The sequence below is a fragment of the Aptenodytes forsteri genome, unplaced genomic scaffold (assembly GCF_000699145.1).
Source record: "Aptenodytes forsteri isolate BGI_AS27 unplaced genomic scaffold, ASM69914v1 Scaffold156, whole genome shotgun sequence".
NCBI lineage: Eukaryota > Metazoa > Chordata > Aves > Sphenisciformes > Spheniscidae > Aptenodytes > Aptenodytes forsteri.
In genome coordinates, this window is record NW_008794166.1 from 3,407 (window position 1) to 21,194 (window position 17,788).

The 17,788-nt window shown below is 35.9% G+C and overlaps 1 protein-coding gene across 1 annotated transcript in view; it reads left to right on the top strand.

Moving 5' to 3' along the window:
- The first annotated feature begins 200 nt into the window (after window positions 1-200).
- DOCK3 (dedicator of cytokinesis 3) overlaps window positions 201-17,788 on the top strand; it is a 147,958-nt gene continuing 130,370 nt past the window's right edge. Inside the window, exons 1-3 of the mRNA XM_019472565.1 lie at window positions 201-361; window positions 8,563-8,647; window positions 17,441-17,482. Coding sequence (XP_019328110.1) covers window positions 201-361; window positions 8,563-8,647; window positions 17,441-17,482 — 288 coding nt within the window. The remainder of the gene's footprint in view (window positions 362-8,562; window positions 8,648-17,440; window positions 17,483-17,788) is intronic.

Below are 17,788 nucleotides of genomic sequence, written 5' to 3' on the forward strand. Positions count from 1 at the left end.
AACTGGATTAATGTTCCTCTAGGGTAATTAAATGAAAATTTGGTAACTTATTAATCTTTCTCTCTCTCTTTCTTCTTTCTCACACTCTTTCTCTTTCCAAACTTATTAATCTCTTTCTTCTCCCCTCTTTCTCTCCCCCCCTTCTTTCTTCTTTCTTTCTTTCTTTCTTTCTCACTCTTTCCCCCTCTCCTCCCAAAAATATGCCTTTACAGAAACATAAGGTAGATCTTTTCTACAAACTGCGCCATGTGATGAATGAACTCATTGACCTACGTAGACAGCTGCTGTCAGGTCACTTGACACAGGATCAGGTGCGAGAGGTCAAGAGACACCTCACAGTGAGGCTGGACTGGGGCAATGAGTAAGTACAGGTACCAGCTGGGTACTGTTTGTTCTAATTATTTTAAAATAGCTTTTATTAAAAAAAAAAAACCAACACAACAACAATTTCCTTCCAATAGTATTTGTACACAGGTAGAACACTTCATTATTTGGAAATCAAATACAACTTCTTATAGTGAGTTTATTGCGTAGTTCTTCTACTATTTCTCTAAAATGAGCTGTTTGCTTATTAGTAGGTCTTTTCTAAGGCTATCTGCACTTTTAAAAGGTTTAGGTCAATTTACTTTGTATCAGTATAGTGAATATTAGGTCTGGGAGTATGTGTTCATAGATACTAAAAACCCATTTGTCAATTGAAGAAGTATTTTAATGGTTGGTGCAAGAACTAGAGAATCTCACTGTCAACAGTGACATTGGAGCTGAGGCTGTGATATTTAGACTTTTTATATAATTATAATACATAATATATGTATTTGGCTGCTGATGACATTTGTCAGAGGTTTAGACTCTCCTTGGTCAGTTCCATGGTGAATTTGTGGAGAGGTTTTTTTTTTTAGAGCCAAAGACGACTGCAATTCGGATAGAAGCTGAAATGGTAATAAATTGCCATTAGACAAAAACTAGCCCTTCACCAGAATTGGTTTTGTTCTGAGATATAGTGTATCAGACAGGTAAGTTTTGCATGATGCATACGACCTTTTCAAAGGAAATATCACCCCCTCAGGCATGTAGCAACTGCTTTTAAACTAGGAGTAGGATTAGTGCTAATTAACATATGGGCGGAGGAATTCTGTAAGTTGACAACTAAGGAAGTCAAATGTTTTTCACTAACACATCTTTTGTTGTGACTCCGTTCCTTAGTCACCTACTTCAGAACTCCTTATGAGAGACATACTTGAATACATTCATGAAGATTTAGCTAGCCCCTATGCTACATTTCATTTCTCTCTTGTTGAAAGAAAGCTCTGAAGGACATAGACTAATAGATTGCATCAAGTCGTTGTTCTGCAGTGCAGAGTTACAGATACCTTCCATTATCATTTCCACTAGAGTAAATGGGAACCAAGAGACCATTTTTGAACATCATGCCTAGACGTTTCTGCTCAAAGAGTGTATGGATGAAATTAGCAACAGGAAGCTGCAAAAAATGTTGTAGGAAAAAAAGATGAGGAGAGTAGATGGCAATGCAGCAATGAAGAGAATAGGTTGTTCAATGAGGTGGCTATATGCACCTTTTTTATTTTTTTTAAATAAATGTAAAATCATTAAATACAAAGTACATTAAAACTATAAAGGTAAATCTAATGCATGAAAACTATGGAGAAGCATCAGTGAAATCAGTAAAAATAAATATGTTAATGATTAAATTTATCTGCTCAGGATGCTTGTTTAGGAAAAAAAATTGTGTGTCTTACTGCATAAGAACAGGTACTGCTCTCCCTAGAGAAAAAGGTACATGATATCAGAGATACATGCTTGAACAGAAGAGGGTATAAATAAAGGAACTGCATAAAAAGGCATATGTTTGAAAAGATACTTAATTTAATATGTACATTATGCAGCATTTAATTATAAATGTCTGGGAGTTTGGAAGGTCTTTCTGCAACATCACTCTTTTCTATAGAATTTCTTTGAGGGTTTCTTTTGTCTCCCCTCTCTGAGTTTTATCATGAAACTCGTGACCACGTGTCTTAATCTGTTAAACCTAATGATGTTAAAAAACCTAATGATTTTCATATACATATTCACATAGTACTGCCCTTTCGCAAATAATGTAATAACATTCATTGCTTATTCCATCATACTTGAGATTTGCAAATAAAATAAATGAAAAATATTGTTATTAACATGCATTAATGTTAACCGAGAAGCTTAAATACATGCAAAACCAGGTCTATATTATTCAAGATAGTACAATCCAATAGGAGACATTCTGCGACCAAGTAGTTTTCGGAAAAAAGGAAATCTTACACGTCTAATATGTAGCATGTATGCTTATTTAGTGCAAAGCTACTTTTATCCTGACTTTGATCATTAATGCATTGTATTGTTTGGGAAGGAGTGATGCAAACATGAAATTCTCACTTCCTGTCACCACCAGTTAGGTCTTTTTCAGTTTGTTGAACTGGTATCACTTTCCCTTAAATACACTGGCAGCAGTTCTGGTAGTCATCCCTTGTGTTCTCGTAGGAGTTGGTGCAAATCAAGGGACAGATACACTCCTTGGATAAATAGTTACAGATTTTTTTGAGAAAGTAATTTAGACTGTTTTCAGAACTACTACAGGGAACTTCTTTTGCTTATTTTTGTATACTTAGTCTAAATATTAAGTTTTGCTCTGTAGTTTGGTCTGTTAAAAGCATAGGAATATAATTTATTTTACAACTATTGCTGCTAACCTTTTGTATTGTTGCTAGTCATTCTCATAATGCAGTACTGATTTCCACTTATTGCAGCAATTTAATATTCTGTTGCTTACACATTCTTTCTCCCCAGTACAAAAATATGATCCCGGATGCATCCTTTTTGTGATGTGTTGTCACCTCTTCCAGTTTCCCACAGTTAGCTTGTTTTTGTATGCATACAGTGACTGATATTCCTGCTGTATAGGTTTTTGTATTTCCCAGTTGCTCAAAAGAGCAGAATTTACTACCTTCAGATAAGCATCTTAGTGGTTTTAGACTTTCAGTTTTAAGCACCTTTCTGTGTATTTTTACACAGCTGGAATCTCATATATTGTCTTTTTTCCTGCATCTCTTGCTAGGTTTTATGCAAAATGTTACAAATATTTGTGGTTTTTAAAAATGTTTTACTCTGATACAATTGATTAGAATATTGATCTATTGAAGTCTGAAATGCTATTGGAAGTGTCCAATGGTCTGTAAATAACAAGGAAAAATTTGTGGAGTAGGAAACAAACTTTGTAAAACTGAAACCTGCAATTCATCATCATGTTTTAAATCATCTTATAAAGTGAAATCTGCGGTTCATCATCTCATTTTAAATCATGCTGCAAGTAAAATTGAAACTTGATTTTGCAATACTTGTTTAGGTTTTTTTAAGTAAATGGGTTTGTTTTTCAACATCTACTAGTGCTTAGAATGGGAAACCAGAATTAAACTTTTTTACTAACAAAAAACTGTTTCATTCTAGAGTCTTCTGCATCAAAAACAGATGAAGGAATCTGCCTTACAGAGCTTTTATTTGAAATGTGAATGCTCTGCTTCTTCTCCAGTGCAAAAAATTAATTGCAGCAGTATGTGCATACCTTACTTACCAAAAAGGCAGATGAAGATTTCTTCAAAGTAATTTAACTTAAAAATCAGAGGTCATCTTAAATTGTCTTCAGGATTGATTCTTTCAGATTAGTATAGTATATGTCAGGAGATTAGTAGAAAGCAGCCAAGTTTCTGAGCTCGATCACTTTCCCTTTTATACTGAGGGAAGATCCTTCCTTCCCTATAACTGTGGGATAGATACTCTATGTTTTGGCTGAGAAACAGAGTAAGGGAGGGGGAGCCACCAATACTTTGAGATTTTGGACAGATAAAAGCCATAAACAATGAGTTTGTGGGCTTATGTTACTTTTTAGTCAAAGGTTATTCTTTTTCACATAAAATGTTATTAAAATCATTGCATTAAAAGAAATTTTCCAAATAGCTGCCGTAAATTCTGCACAGAAAGATCCACAGATAGCCAAAAGTTACAAATGATTGTTTAAAAAGAAAAATGGGGGGGGGGGGGGAAGGATGTTAGAAATAAATCTGTCACACTGTCTTGCAAATAAAATGAAACTGTTTTAAAGTCATGGTCTTTCTCTTACCTCAAAATTGTAGTCGGAAAGCCAGTGGCAGATGCAATGTTAGCACCTACTAACTACTACCACGCGTAACACCGTGGAGGGAATAGTGTGATCCGATGAAATAAGCATAGCCTTGAAACTCAAAGTCCTAAATGTCAGTGCTCACATCCTTAGAAGATTTTTTTTTTTGGACTTCGAGTGACTTGCCCTCTTGTCACATTTTTCTTGACATAAAAGGAATAATAATGACTTCCTGGTAGTGTTGCAACAATTAGCTTAAAGTTTATAAAATGCATTTGGAGATATGTATTAAATGTACATACGAGGTTGTAATATCTGGAAATCAGTTTGAGAATTAAAGTCTTATTACAGTAGTTGTCATTGTTGCATCAAAGGTGATCAAAATAGGAGTAATCAATTTAAACAACCATAATGAAATGCCTTTAAGAAGGTTGCAGAAAGAATAGTTACTGTTTCTGTATAAATATATAATATTTTTCCCTCTCCTGAATGTACCTGTAGTAACGATTGTGTTAAGGGATTAAAACTGTAAGGAACTCTCTTGGATGTCAGTCTTTGAGGAAAACCTTAATAACCTCTCTCTGTAGTCTGATACTTCCATGCTCAGAAGTATTTGCTGCCGTTCCCCTTAATCGATTCCTTGCTAAGATCACTTACCTTCATCTCATCACCTTCATTTTAAGAAATAATTCCCTGTGTAGCATTACATCAGTGCTTTAATAATTTCTTTATAGATTACAGCCTCTGCAGTTTTTGTATACAAAATAACTTAATTCTGTCAAAGAAAAGCATCAAGTTGTATTAGCACAGTCTAATTTTCCCAAACATGTTTTCAAAATAACTATTCTGTCAAAGAAAAGCATCAAGTTGTATTAGCACAGTCTAATTTTCCCAAACATGTTTTTCATAGATTTAATTTTCCATGGATTTCTGTATTGTGTTTCTTTCAAAGTCTTTTTTTAAAGTCTGCACATAGTTTATGCGAATCACTGTCAGGATCATTTCCTTTCCCTTCACCACCTTTATAAATGTATTTCTGTAAGAGAAATATGAATGATATTAAATGAGGCTTTGATGTAGTGAGAGAAGGAATACAAGGAAAATTGGTGGCTGCAAAATTAAAGCTGAAAAGAGTAAAGTGCATGTTTTTGGAGCAAAGGGGCTGAGATCTTGCACGCTCTAGGGATGTGATGAGTTCTCCCCATCTGTTCTTGAAGTTTGGATGTGCATCTTAAAGACATTTTTTAGTCAAATGACATATTTCTGCAAGGTTCTTCTAGGAAGAGTTGCTATGACTTGTGGTTTTATGAATTCTAAATGGTGTAACATTTGTATTATAAATAAATCAAAATATTAGAAATTAAGATCATTCTTTGAAATTACCATTAAAACCAAGTTGATTTTCTCTAGAAGCCCAGGTAACCTGAAGGGGAGTTGTATGTTCATCCCTTCCAGTATTAAAAATGCTAGTATTTTTGCCTGTCAGCTTGTCTTCATATTGCTTGAGAGAAAAGTATCTGGAGATTTGGGGTGGTGGATTCCCACCCTCCCCACCCCCACCCTATTTTGTAGATATTTGGGAAATATTTTTTGAAAGGCAGTTCTCAGTGTTAAGGCAGAATAAAAAAAGCACATGAATTTGCTTGTAAAAGAAAGTATTGTGGAGAGAGGAACTGTCAAATAAACAAACCAGCACATTATTTAATTTTTATGCATGCTATGTTTTGGAGAAATACTGCTTGGCAGCTGGTGCTCTCATATTCCCGCAGTATTTGATAATAGAGAGTGAAAGTGGGCCACTGACTATCGCTGCCATTTCAAGAATTATGTTGTCAGTGCTTTGCAGACAAAAAATACTTAAATGCGTAAACATAATAAATGACGGCATGTTAGTACTAAAGCAAAAGACACCTTTATTTTCTGGGAGCAAGTGTTGTGCAGGATTAACATAGTAGTAGAGAATGAGAATCTTCTGGGCTGGAAATCCATGGTGTTAAGGGATTTAACTAAAAATAGGATATCGGATAAGTTTCACAGGGATGCTACTGCAGTTGTGTTGAACATTATTAAGTAGAAGATAATACCTTTGTCATGTGTTGAGTAATGAGTCCAACCACTGTTTGACCTCAGTTCTCTAGAGAGTTGAAATTATGAGACTACAACAACATCAGGCTATGATTAGCTTTGACAGTTTTTTCTGTAAAATTTAATAGTGCTTTGTAACTGTAATGCACTTAAAAGTGGTTTTGATAATGTCATTAGAAAATCATTTGTTAATATCTGTATGTTGAGGAGAAACTCCCTTATGAATATACTTTAGGGAGGGGTGTGTGTACACATTTGAGAGGGTATTTTGGAGGAGGTTTAGATACTCAGATTCAGGAAAACTTCTGTGAAAGAATATGATGAGCATTAACTTCTTAAAAAAAACTTTGAACTGGACTCTTTGTATATTACTATTTTTACCTGCTACCATTTTTTTCTGTTATATTTTTGGACTTTCTTTTAAAAGAGGCTCAAATGGCAGGCAGCTGCAGTTAAGGATTACCTAGTGTATTCTTAATTTAATCTTTTTCATTTGGTAAATAGATAAAGTAAGCTGCAGTTTTCAGATACTGGTCTTGGGCCCGGAATAACTTGTGTTTGATAGGTTTAATCAAAACAAAGTGTGTAAAAGATGTATAACCATCACTTTCACAATTTAGCCTTAAAGTTTAGAAACTGGTATTTGGCATGAAAACTGCATTGCAGAAGGCAAATTGTTCCTTTTTCCATTGAAAATATAATTGGTTTTGGCAAAGAACTAAGAATGTGGAAATTCCAGCTTGTCAGTACAATATTTTAATGGTCATTGTACTGCCTAACGGTTGTTTGCCAGCAAGTGGACTAGGGCTGAGCTATATTTTTGAGAAATGATGGTTTAGGGATATAATTTAAGAAGGATAACCTGATTAAGCAAAGTTTCAAAAAGAACTATGGAGTTGGGAAACTTATGGGAAATGATTAAAAGTACAGTGGTCAGCAAAGGTAACTGGGCTTTGTACAGGCCTTCGTACAGGCCACTGGTTTTTCCTTGCTGTTGTTTTAAGTTAATTGCTCAGAAAGAGACACTGTATTGCCTGGAGGCATCTGTTTATTGCACCATACAATTATTCTGTGGTACCTGAGAGGTTTTTTCAAATAAAATTTTTCATTTGCCATCAGGAACAAGTCTGTGCAGAATGTTTCCCTCTCTGATTACAAAATTAAATTGACTTTTGCTTTTCTTTTATAGTTAGTGACAGAAAGAGAGAGTGCAAAGGTAGTCCATGAGGGCACCTCTTCTGAATTTTTTTTCTTTAAGACTGTTAAGAATTTCAGTATAAAATATCTCTAAATGAATTGTCAAAGTTACGTAAGATGAAAGCAGGAAAATTCATGTGTGTCTTTAATTTTACTCCTAATATGTGTGTTTAGAACAGCTTTTTATTGTAAAGCTCACAACTCTTTATGCCTCAGAACCTGAAGATCTACAGAGCAAAAGTTGGGTTTTGACACCTTTTAGGTTGTCTCATTCTGCAGTCTACAATTATAAATTAATTGTTAATAGTTGTTCATTTAGTTGTCTGGATGCAAAATAGCTTATTCTGTCCGCTGCTCACATCATGCAGCTGCCTGAACTGCCTTCTTTACTACAGAATTTCGTAACTAGTCATCCTCTTTGCACTGGTATAATAGTTTTTTTTTTTTTTAATGGTATAGGTTGTTTTTTTTTTTTAAAATAGTTTATATCTTTGATTTGAGCCAAAATATTATTTCAGTTTGGGGTAATTAAAAGGGGTTTTTGCATGTGTGTGTTACAAACACGGATTAAAATTCTTGTTGACATTGTAGTTATTGTTTATTATTAAAAAAATACTATGTTTATACAGTGATAAATTTGGGGTTTTAGTTGCGTGAACACCAGGAATTTCAAAGCAGCTTCCCAAGGTGCGGTATCTATTTCCACATTTGAACAGGGTTACTAATGAACTTTTTCATTACGTAGCGAAGGACCTACTCAAATACTGCAGCAGAAACCAGAGTACTAACTTTATTTGCCTACTACGTTTCCGTGTATGAAATCAACTTGTTCTGGATAGTGCACCAACATATTGGCCAAAAGCTTCAACTAGCATTAGTTGCTGTAGCTCCACTGAAGTCAGTGAACAAAAAGTAAGAAGTTCATAGTGGTTTTTTGTTTGATATTTGCATTTAATTTTATTTAGAAGGTTTATCTGTTTAATGATTAACAATTGCAAAAAGACTTAAATAGTTCAGTATTTCTTGTGTCCTTGCCCTTGAGTAAGCACATGTAGTAGATAATAGTGAACACTAATGTATTATACTTACCATTGTTCCTTCCTTCTCTTTTGCAGACATTTGGGCCTAGATTTAGTTCCTCGGAAGGACTTTGAGGTTGTGGATTCAGATCAGATCAGTGTTTCAGATCTTTATAAAATGGTAAGAAATCTGTGGGAGATTCCTTTGGGTTTTCACTTTGGGGGGGAAAGAAGGGAAAAAGTTGTTATTCTTTACTCTTATATATGTTCTTGATTAGAATAGTGTCGTACGCTGAATGTCTTTTTCATTTGCACCCTAACCACAGGAATAGTCAGCGTCTCTACCCTGAGTTTAGTAAGAATGAACCAACTTTCTTTTGGAAATGGCATGCTTATATACATTTTAATTTCAATTTACAAAGTAACATGGTATGAAAACTGGAGAAGGTAACTTCGATTGTTGTTTCTTCCTACAATTTTCTTGTTTTTAAAATCTATTGTTTCAGAAGCAGGAAAAGAAGTTCTAAAAAACCAGATCCATCATATACAGCTAATGGGAATCCTTTTAAACTTTGGTCTTTGTTGCTAAAATCAATATACTAGCGTTAAATGAAGTAGTAATAATCTTTTTTCATTTATTTGTAGAATTAAAGAAAAATAGGGCTGGAAAATCTTAAGAGGTCATCCAGTCCATTCTCCTGCTTAATATTAGGATCAACTGTCTCTGTCACTTATGACAAAATCTTTCTGTTTCTAAAAATCTCCAGTGGTTAAGACTCCACAGCCTGCCCAGGCAATCTTTTTGTTCCGTTCGCTGTTCTTACAGTTTGGAAGTTTTATTAATGGTGGTCTTAGACATAGAGACTTCTCGCTGCAGGTTAAGCTTCACATCTTCCTGTCGTGTCCACAGAGAAACAGATCACTCCTGCCTGTTTGCACCACCCTTTATGTACTTGAAGACTTAAGTCCCATTCAGTCTCCTCTTCCTTAGGCTAAAGAACCCCATTTCTTTCCGTTTTCCTTTATAGGTCAGGTTTTCTAGACCTCTGGTTCCTGCATGTGTTCTGCAGATGTTACATTACATAATCTGCAGTTTGCCACTGCCTGTTGCAAGTATGCTGTGGAATTCTGTCAGATGGAAAATAATACAAAATCCTAGATGCTCCAGAGATTAACTGTGGTGATATCTTGCAGAGGTCTGTTCATTTGAAAGCACCGTGAGCCAGGCAGATGTTTTGGCAAATTTTATTGACGTATAATGAAGAATGCTAACAGATTGACACGCTTTTGGGTTACTTGATCGTTACTTCGAACGGCAATTATTAACTGGCTGGGAGAAATAGAACTGCTTCCTGTTGTAGGAGCTAGTCTTGAACAGCCTACTTCTGCCGTTAATTAAAGTTTCTCGAGCCTGGAGTCCGTCAACAATTTGTGTGAGTCCAGAAAGTCCATGAGAGCAGTCTGCAGATGAAGAATACTTAAGTGAAAAGTCTGTTTCTAGGAGTTGCATAGATAATAAACATCTTTGCCCTGTTTCAAAGATTTTTGAGCTCACAGAAAAGGGGAGAAAGCGGGGAGACCAGTGAATAAGTTAATTTAAGCAAAACTAATCCTTGAACATTAAGGCCATCTCTGCTGTGTGGCAATGTCCCTTAGAAAACATATGTGGTGCATTTGAATAAGAATGTTAGGATTTTCAGGAAAAGTAGTACAATTCCTTCATTGCAGTGAGTTCCAACTTCTATCATTATTAGTCGCTAGCACAGTCATATTAGTACACAGCGAAGTTAAAGTTGTTTTAGAAATGTGAATTGTGCCATTAATGAACTGTAAAGCCGCTAATGCATTTCACAATTTAGCTGTGTTTGGATTCTACTGTGTTGGTAGGACTATGTAATACAGTTAACTTTGTTTTGGATCATGATGTAACTGTAAAGGGAGAAACAGCACGTGATGTTCAGTGGAAAGTGAATGAAGACCTTTCCTGAGATGCTACTTTATTCCAAAAAAAAAAAAACCAAACCCAACCCCAAAAGCAAAAAAAACCCAAAAACACAAACCGGCAATTACTGTAATACAATGTCTTAGCTTAATATCTTCCAAAGAAAATAGTGGTTTTTCTACATAAATATTGTTACAGTTTCACTCACTTCTAATAAACTTTTAATTTCCTATTTTAAAATGTTTTTGGCTTTCAGCTATATAAGATTAGGGAGTGATAGGTCCGTGTCTAGGTGGGGTTTTTTGATATGCAAGATGTATATAACAGTGGATTTCGTGGGAAGAAATAAAAATTGTTACATAAGAAATATTGAAATACATCACTCTAATAGTACTAATTTTTAATGTTTGTTCCTGATTTGCCATAGTCCAAGGAGAGTTTGGTGCTATTACAGCAGTTCTCCTTCAAATACAGTATAGAAATAACTCAGTACAAAATTCAATCAGTAATGACTCAGAGCGTGCAAGATAAGTTGCTAACAGGATTGCTTTATTACTCTGTGTTTCATTCTGAAGATTTTTTTTTTTACTCTGAATACTTGTAGTACAGCACATAGTTAATATTTAATTGTCAGAGTAGTCTGATTATGTCACCCATCTTAGTCCTGAAGAAAATGTCCACAGCACAGTTTGCTGCTGAGATCTGTGCGGGTATGAGGACATGACCATTAGTCAGCTCACACTTCACTGTTGCTTTAGGTGTAGATTCAGGAAGACAGTGCTGTCTAATCACATCTAGTTCATAGTCAGAAGGCAATTTCAGGAACCAAAACAGCTGAAAACCTGTTTTTTTTTTTATTTAAATTTGGCAGAAATTTAAGTGGGGGTGGGTGGGTATTGGTGGTTTTTTGTTGTTGGGGGGGTATTTAACAAAAACCCAGGGAGAGAATCCTCCTTCCTCCTGGCAAAATACTTAATGGGTTCTCAAATGAGCAATGAGGTTTTATGTTGTAAAATAATCTTGTGGGAGTAGTTGTGAGAGCCCAATTACTTTCTCATATTTGCAGGATTGTAGAATGTTAAATGTGCAATAGAAGACAGTCTCGTAGTAGTAGAACAATGGAGGAGGTAACACATTAGACTTTGCTATCTGTGACAACAAATTCAGGCATTTTATACAGTCATTAGACTTAGCATGTCTTTTCTTGATAAACTTTAAAATTTGAGCATCTTTTTTAGCTCTCATTTTTGATTGCTAAGTATATTTGTGACTACTGTATGACTGCTATATTCATCTCTTTGTTGGAACTGTTGTGCTTTGAGGCCTTGTACATCCTGTTTCTCCAGGTTACTTATTATGAAGCTAAATACTAGTGGCTTCAGGATGTGCAGCATTTGTCAGAAATCATTGCTTTACTCCTGAAGGAAACTAAATTGCCCTTTCCTTATGACAATGTTCATGATTTTAACTAAAATGATGGAACACTTTTTTAAAAGTTACATTACTTTTGAAATTGTGGGAAAATACAGGATCATAGAATCGTAGAATGGTTTGGGTTGGAAGGGACCTCTAAAGGTCATCTAGTCCAACCCCCCTGCCGTGGGCAGGGACATCTTCAACTAGATCAGGTTGCTCAGAGCCCCTTTTTTATAAGCCCCCTTTAAGTGCTGATGGGCTGTTGTCAGAATTCTGCCACAGAGCTCAGTGCTGGAGTTGCCACTAGATTGAAGCTGTCATTTAGCAACACAAGTCCAGCAGAATGTCAGAAACACTTGGATAGCACTTTTAAGTGAAAGGGGTTACAAGACACAAAGGTCTGGAGGCATTTGCAAAAATCAGAAATGTTCAAACCTGGCAATTGAATATGTTTTGCTTTTCTATAAATTTATTTATTTGTGTATGTGTCTTCAGGATGAATTTAAGAGGTGTATGAAAGGCACAACTATTGGCTATGTTACTGCTAGGTCTCAGCCGTTTCTTTCAACTATCTGAAAAAATACCACGAGTTTACCAGAGTTCCTAATAAATAGGCAAGTTTCATGTTAATGCTGCCATCACTTCATAATTGCTTATTCTTTATTCAGATGGAAAATGAGATTAGTAAGAATGAATAGTTATAAAACTTGAAAATAGAGACTTCAATTGCCCAGACCTCTGCTAGACAGAACTCTGCTAGAAAAGGAAAACAACTGGACACAAACTGTGCAGAATTTCATAAAATCTCTGTGATTTTTTGTTTGTTTGTTAAACAAAGCAGACTGTCAGAGGACAGATTTGTGTACATTTGGTTCTAAACCCTAGTGAAAAGTCAGTTGAGAATATGAAGATAGAAAGCAATTTATTTGAGACTGACTTGGTAATGATACGATTCACTTATCACGCATTGTTAGGAAAGGAAGGAGGAAGAACAACAATAAAAACTAATATTGATAAGATACCATGAGAAGCAAGTTTGATGGGGGAAAAAAGAGGTAAGGAGAATTAATAGCTCTTTCAGTAAATTAAAAACAAAACCACAAGATACTCGCTGAGAGGCCAAGTTGGATAAATTAAGAATTCTTCATTACCTTCGGTCACTAGAGTGAAAGAAAGGGAAATTAATATTACCAAGAGCAAGTATAGGAGAACAGAAGTATAGAAAAGTATAATAGAATAGCACAAAGGGGTAAATAGAAAAATTAGAAAGGCAATGCACGAATTTAGTTCTAACAAGCAACTATTGTCAATTGTATCAAGAAACAGTTTTATATAAATAAACGTAGTAATTGGGAAACTAAAGAAAAGTTTTTATAATAGGCGGAAACCAATTGGCACATGATGCAAGAAAATATCGTGGCATTTAATGTCCTAGTTTTATATAAATAAACGTAGTAATTGGGAAACTAAAGAAAAGTTTTTATAATAGGCGGAAACCAATTGGCACATGATGCAAGAAAATATCGTGGCATTTAATGTCCCTTTCGCCCCCCTCAAGCTCTGGTAAGGTGGTAAACTGTGTCAAATTGCTAACAATACCTATGGAAAAGTGAAAGGAGTCGCACCTGAACAGGGAGGAAAAGTTTATAAAGTAGTTATCAGTTCCAGGAGATTTAGAACTATATATATTTCTTTTGGGATGTCTAGAGAAGCCATATCAGACATGTTAGTGATAATCATTGGAAAGACGGGTAAGGTTCCAGAATACTGGCAAAGGGCAAGCATACTTTACATCTTTAAAAAAGGTGATGGAGGCGGAGGAGCTAGTAATCATTATCTCTCTGTAAAAAATGCTGGAAGAGAAAAAAAAAAAAAAATCCCATTATTTGCAACAAGGGGGTGAGTAATAGTGACTGTAAAATTGTTCAGAATAAGCAATTTTTAAAAGTTCCAATTTACTTCCAGAACATAAATGAGTCTAGTGGATAGAGGAAAAGCAGCTGATGCTGTATTTAGATTTTCATAAAGATTTTAATTGTTTTTTTAATTGAAATTCTCCTAAGGTCGTTAGTTCTAGATGAAATTACTGTAAACACAAAGCTAATTGGAAAACCCATACTCAAAAAAAGGGTGAAGAATGGTTGTCAATAATTTGGTTAAATAGGAGGAGGGATGAATCAGCTTCATTTCTTGTGGTCATCCTCCATTTTGTAGTGCTTCATGTTTCATTAATGACTAGATGATGAAATAGGGAGTATGCTTACTAAATATGCAAATACCACAAAGTTGGAAGTGGTAGTACATGGGAGTAAAGGATCAGAATTCAAAATAATGTAGAGAAATTGAAGAAATCATCTGAAAAGTGTAGGATACAAGTGAGAATCATAAATGCAAGGTTTTAACTTCTGCAGTCAATTGTTGCTTCTGAAGTACAGGTTGGGATGCTACAAGCTTAGGTGGTTTTGTAGGAGAAGATTTGAGTATTATAATGGAATCACAGGCCGAATTAATTAATCTTTTCATGTTAATGATGGATAAGACGAGAATCAGTTGGCCTAGGTTACAATGACAAGGATTCAGTTTAAGCATCAGAAAGCACTTAGCTGAAGAAGGATATACTGAAATGGATAGTCTTATCTGTTAAAATTTGCACAACCTTAACAGGCAACTGTCTTTTGGGAAAAATAAAGGTAAACCTGATTTTTTTTTATTTTTTTTTTTTTTAGAAGGAAGATGAATAACTTCTTAACAGTCCTATTTTTATATCGCCTCGCAAGGCTTTTCAGGTTGGAAGGAGCCTCAGGGGAGATCTAGTCAAACTTCCTGCTCAATGCAAGGTCAATGCTGAATTCAGACCAGGCTGCTCAGAGCTTTGTCCAGTTGGATCCTGAAATTCTTCAAGGAAAAAAATTGGGTCCCTGCTCTAATGCTTGACTGCCTTGATGGGGTTATTTTTTTCCTTGTTGGAAAGTTAGGATATCCCATGTTGTAGTTTATGACCACAGTATTTTGTCCTCCTGCTGTGTAGCTCTGTAAAGAGCCTGGCTGTGTCATCTTGGCGATAACTTCATAGTTATTGGGAGGCTGCCATCAGGTCACCTCCAAACCTTCTCTTCTACAGACTAAAAAAGCTGCATTCCCTCCATCTCTTCTCATACAGCATGTGCTCCAGCTCCCAGCAGCTTTAGGGGTCCTTTGGTGAATGGGGTGCAGTATTTCAGATGTAGTGTAATGAATTCTGAGTAAAAAGGAATAAATGTTATTCTCAATCTACTGGCTACATTCCTGTTAATAGAAACAGTAAATTGTTAAATGTCCTTGCTGCCAGAGTGCTCTCCTGACTTTGGCTCAGAGTGCTCTCTCTCTCTCTGGCTTGCTGCTTAGCAGGACCCTGCCAGTCAATTCCCAGCCGATACCGTGGAAGGATTAGCCTGTCCCAGGTGCAGGACTTGCTGTATTTGTCCATGCTGTATTTCATAAGGTTCCTTTTAACCAATTCTTCTGGATTGCCTAGATCCCTCTGAATGGAGGCCTCTTCCTTGAATACCTTGACTGCTGCCCGCAATTTAGGATCATCTGCAAATTTATTAGACTGCATAGGTCTCAGGATAGACCTCTGAAGAATACATGCCATCAACCACTACCTTTTGAGCCTGACGATCCAACTGTTCATTTGGGTTTTTTTTTTACCGATATAGTTGGTCTATCCATCCAGCTGTAACTTCACAACTTGGGTAAAGGATGCTGTGGAAGACTGTGGTGAAGGCCTTGCTGAACTCAAGATAGACAACAGCCACTAGTCTTCCCTCATCTACAGATCTGGTCATTTTACCCTAGAGGGCAATTAGGTTGGTCAAGCATGATTTACCCTTGGTAAATCCGCGTTGACTATTTTCAGTCACCCTCTCGTTTATGTACCCAAAAATGGCTTCCAGGAGAGCACATGTGCTTTGGGCACTTTGCCTAGCCAGAGGCAAGGGTATGTAAAATTAACTCAGTCACTGGTTGTCTGTATTGTAATAGAGTGGTCCTGAAGCATAAAAGCAGAGAGTTAGTGAAGTCTAGTCTTTTGATTGTGAAAAATTTAAAACCTGATTTTTGGCCACTTACTGTTACAGGTTTACCTAAATGTGCACTCTGTAAGCAGCTGTGTTCGCTGAGGAAAACTGTAGCTCTTCGGACCGCCTCTCATATTTCTGTTGCTTGAGTTTATCTCCCACTTTCTTACTCGGATTGAGAGATGAATTTTAGTCAAAAGAAGCCAGGACACCTGGAGCAGCTTAAATAACTGGTCTTTTCTATGCCAGCTGATTCTGAGTGGTTGCAGGTGACAAAAAGATTAAATAGGCAGCTCAACCACCTAAACTTAGAGGGTTTTAACATTCAGAAGACAGTGCAGTAGTTAGACAAACAATGGAGCGGAAGATCATTATTTCTTCTGCTGACAGTGTGAAAGAGGACGTTTTTATAACTGTGAGTGTAAACAGATGTCAAAATATGCCATTTAACTTAATATCTTCTTGATTTAGTCTCATTATGAAGATTATCTCTCCTTTTGTGGTAAAAAGTCTTGGTTTTGTTCTGTGTGAAAGACAGTGGCATAGTTTGGAAAAAGTATTGCTGAATGCATTTTGTGGACTATCTTTTACTTTCACTTCTTTTGAAGCTATGAGGTTATCAACAGATCGTGCTGGTCCTGCTACAGAGTGTGTATGTTTGGTCAGAATAAGATGTTGGGTATGTAATGAAAGGCTAGAGAAGGGGGTGATTGAAGAGAATATTTATTAACATGTGGTAGTGTTAATGTTAATATTTCAGTTTAAAATTATGTTAAGTTATGATTCAGTTAAGGTGAATGTGTGTAGAATAGGCATGGCAGAATCATTAACGATATGGTTTTTAAAGCTCTCTGAAACCTTTTCAATTTAGATTAGTATTTAAATCTCCCTTTGGAGATTAAATCGGTTCAGTGAGACTTGCAGTCCATTTTCTGATTATAACATCTCCTTCTAGCATAAAGGGCTTTAAATACAGGATCATCCTCGTGAGTTCTGTTTCAGAGATGTAGCTCTTTATACTGATGCTTCTTTACAGGTGTTGGCCAGCTGAAATTGTAGAAGAGTCTTTAACCATTTATCAGGATTTCATTTTCTGATCAGAGCAAAAAGTTTAAACAAAGTTTAAAATCCATCCTTCTTTCTAGATGTCTGTGTTTTTTAAGAAATGCACTTTTTCATAGACAGCACACTGTAGATGAGGATTAGTGGTGAAGTCTCCCCCCGTTTAACAAGAGAACACAGATTATAGGGTGATGGACTTCTCAAAAAGAAATGCTTTTACAGTGTTGGAAGTTCTGTCTAGCTTGTGACAGCCACTTATGTTGAAAGCTAAGGTAAATACCACCTGTAAATTCAAGTAGTGAGGCTAAGAAATGGCTTAACTGAGAAAAGCGTTTAGGAAAGCTGATGGTCTTGTGAGTGATAATATACTGTGAAAAGTTGGTAATAATCTTGAACAGTCATATTTTAAAATTGCTGTTCTAATGCTACACAGATATAATGTAAATATTTCTTACTTTCAAAAAGGTTTAAATGTTACTATTTTGTATCTCCACAGCATTTGTCAAGTAGACACAGTGTCCAGCAGAGCACATCGCAGGTAAACATCATCTACATCGGCATTTTTGTTGTCTTTAAGTGTTTGGTAATGTATGTAAAGGTATGATGGAGATTATTGGGTAAGTCCCTACTTCCTCAGAAGATCCCCAAGTAATTAACTTACTAAGGTCCTTCTTCAACTTGCATTTAGGCCTCTTTTCCGTAGCTCTGACTGTTGTTCTTAAAAGATCAACTTCTGTAGTGATATCAAAAGCCTCAGTCTGCCCATGTGAGTCTTCTTTCCACCTGCTAACACATGGCTTAGGAGGCTTCTGTTTCACATATCCTTTATGTAGTAATGTAATCC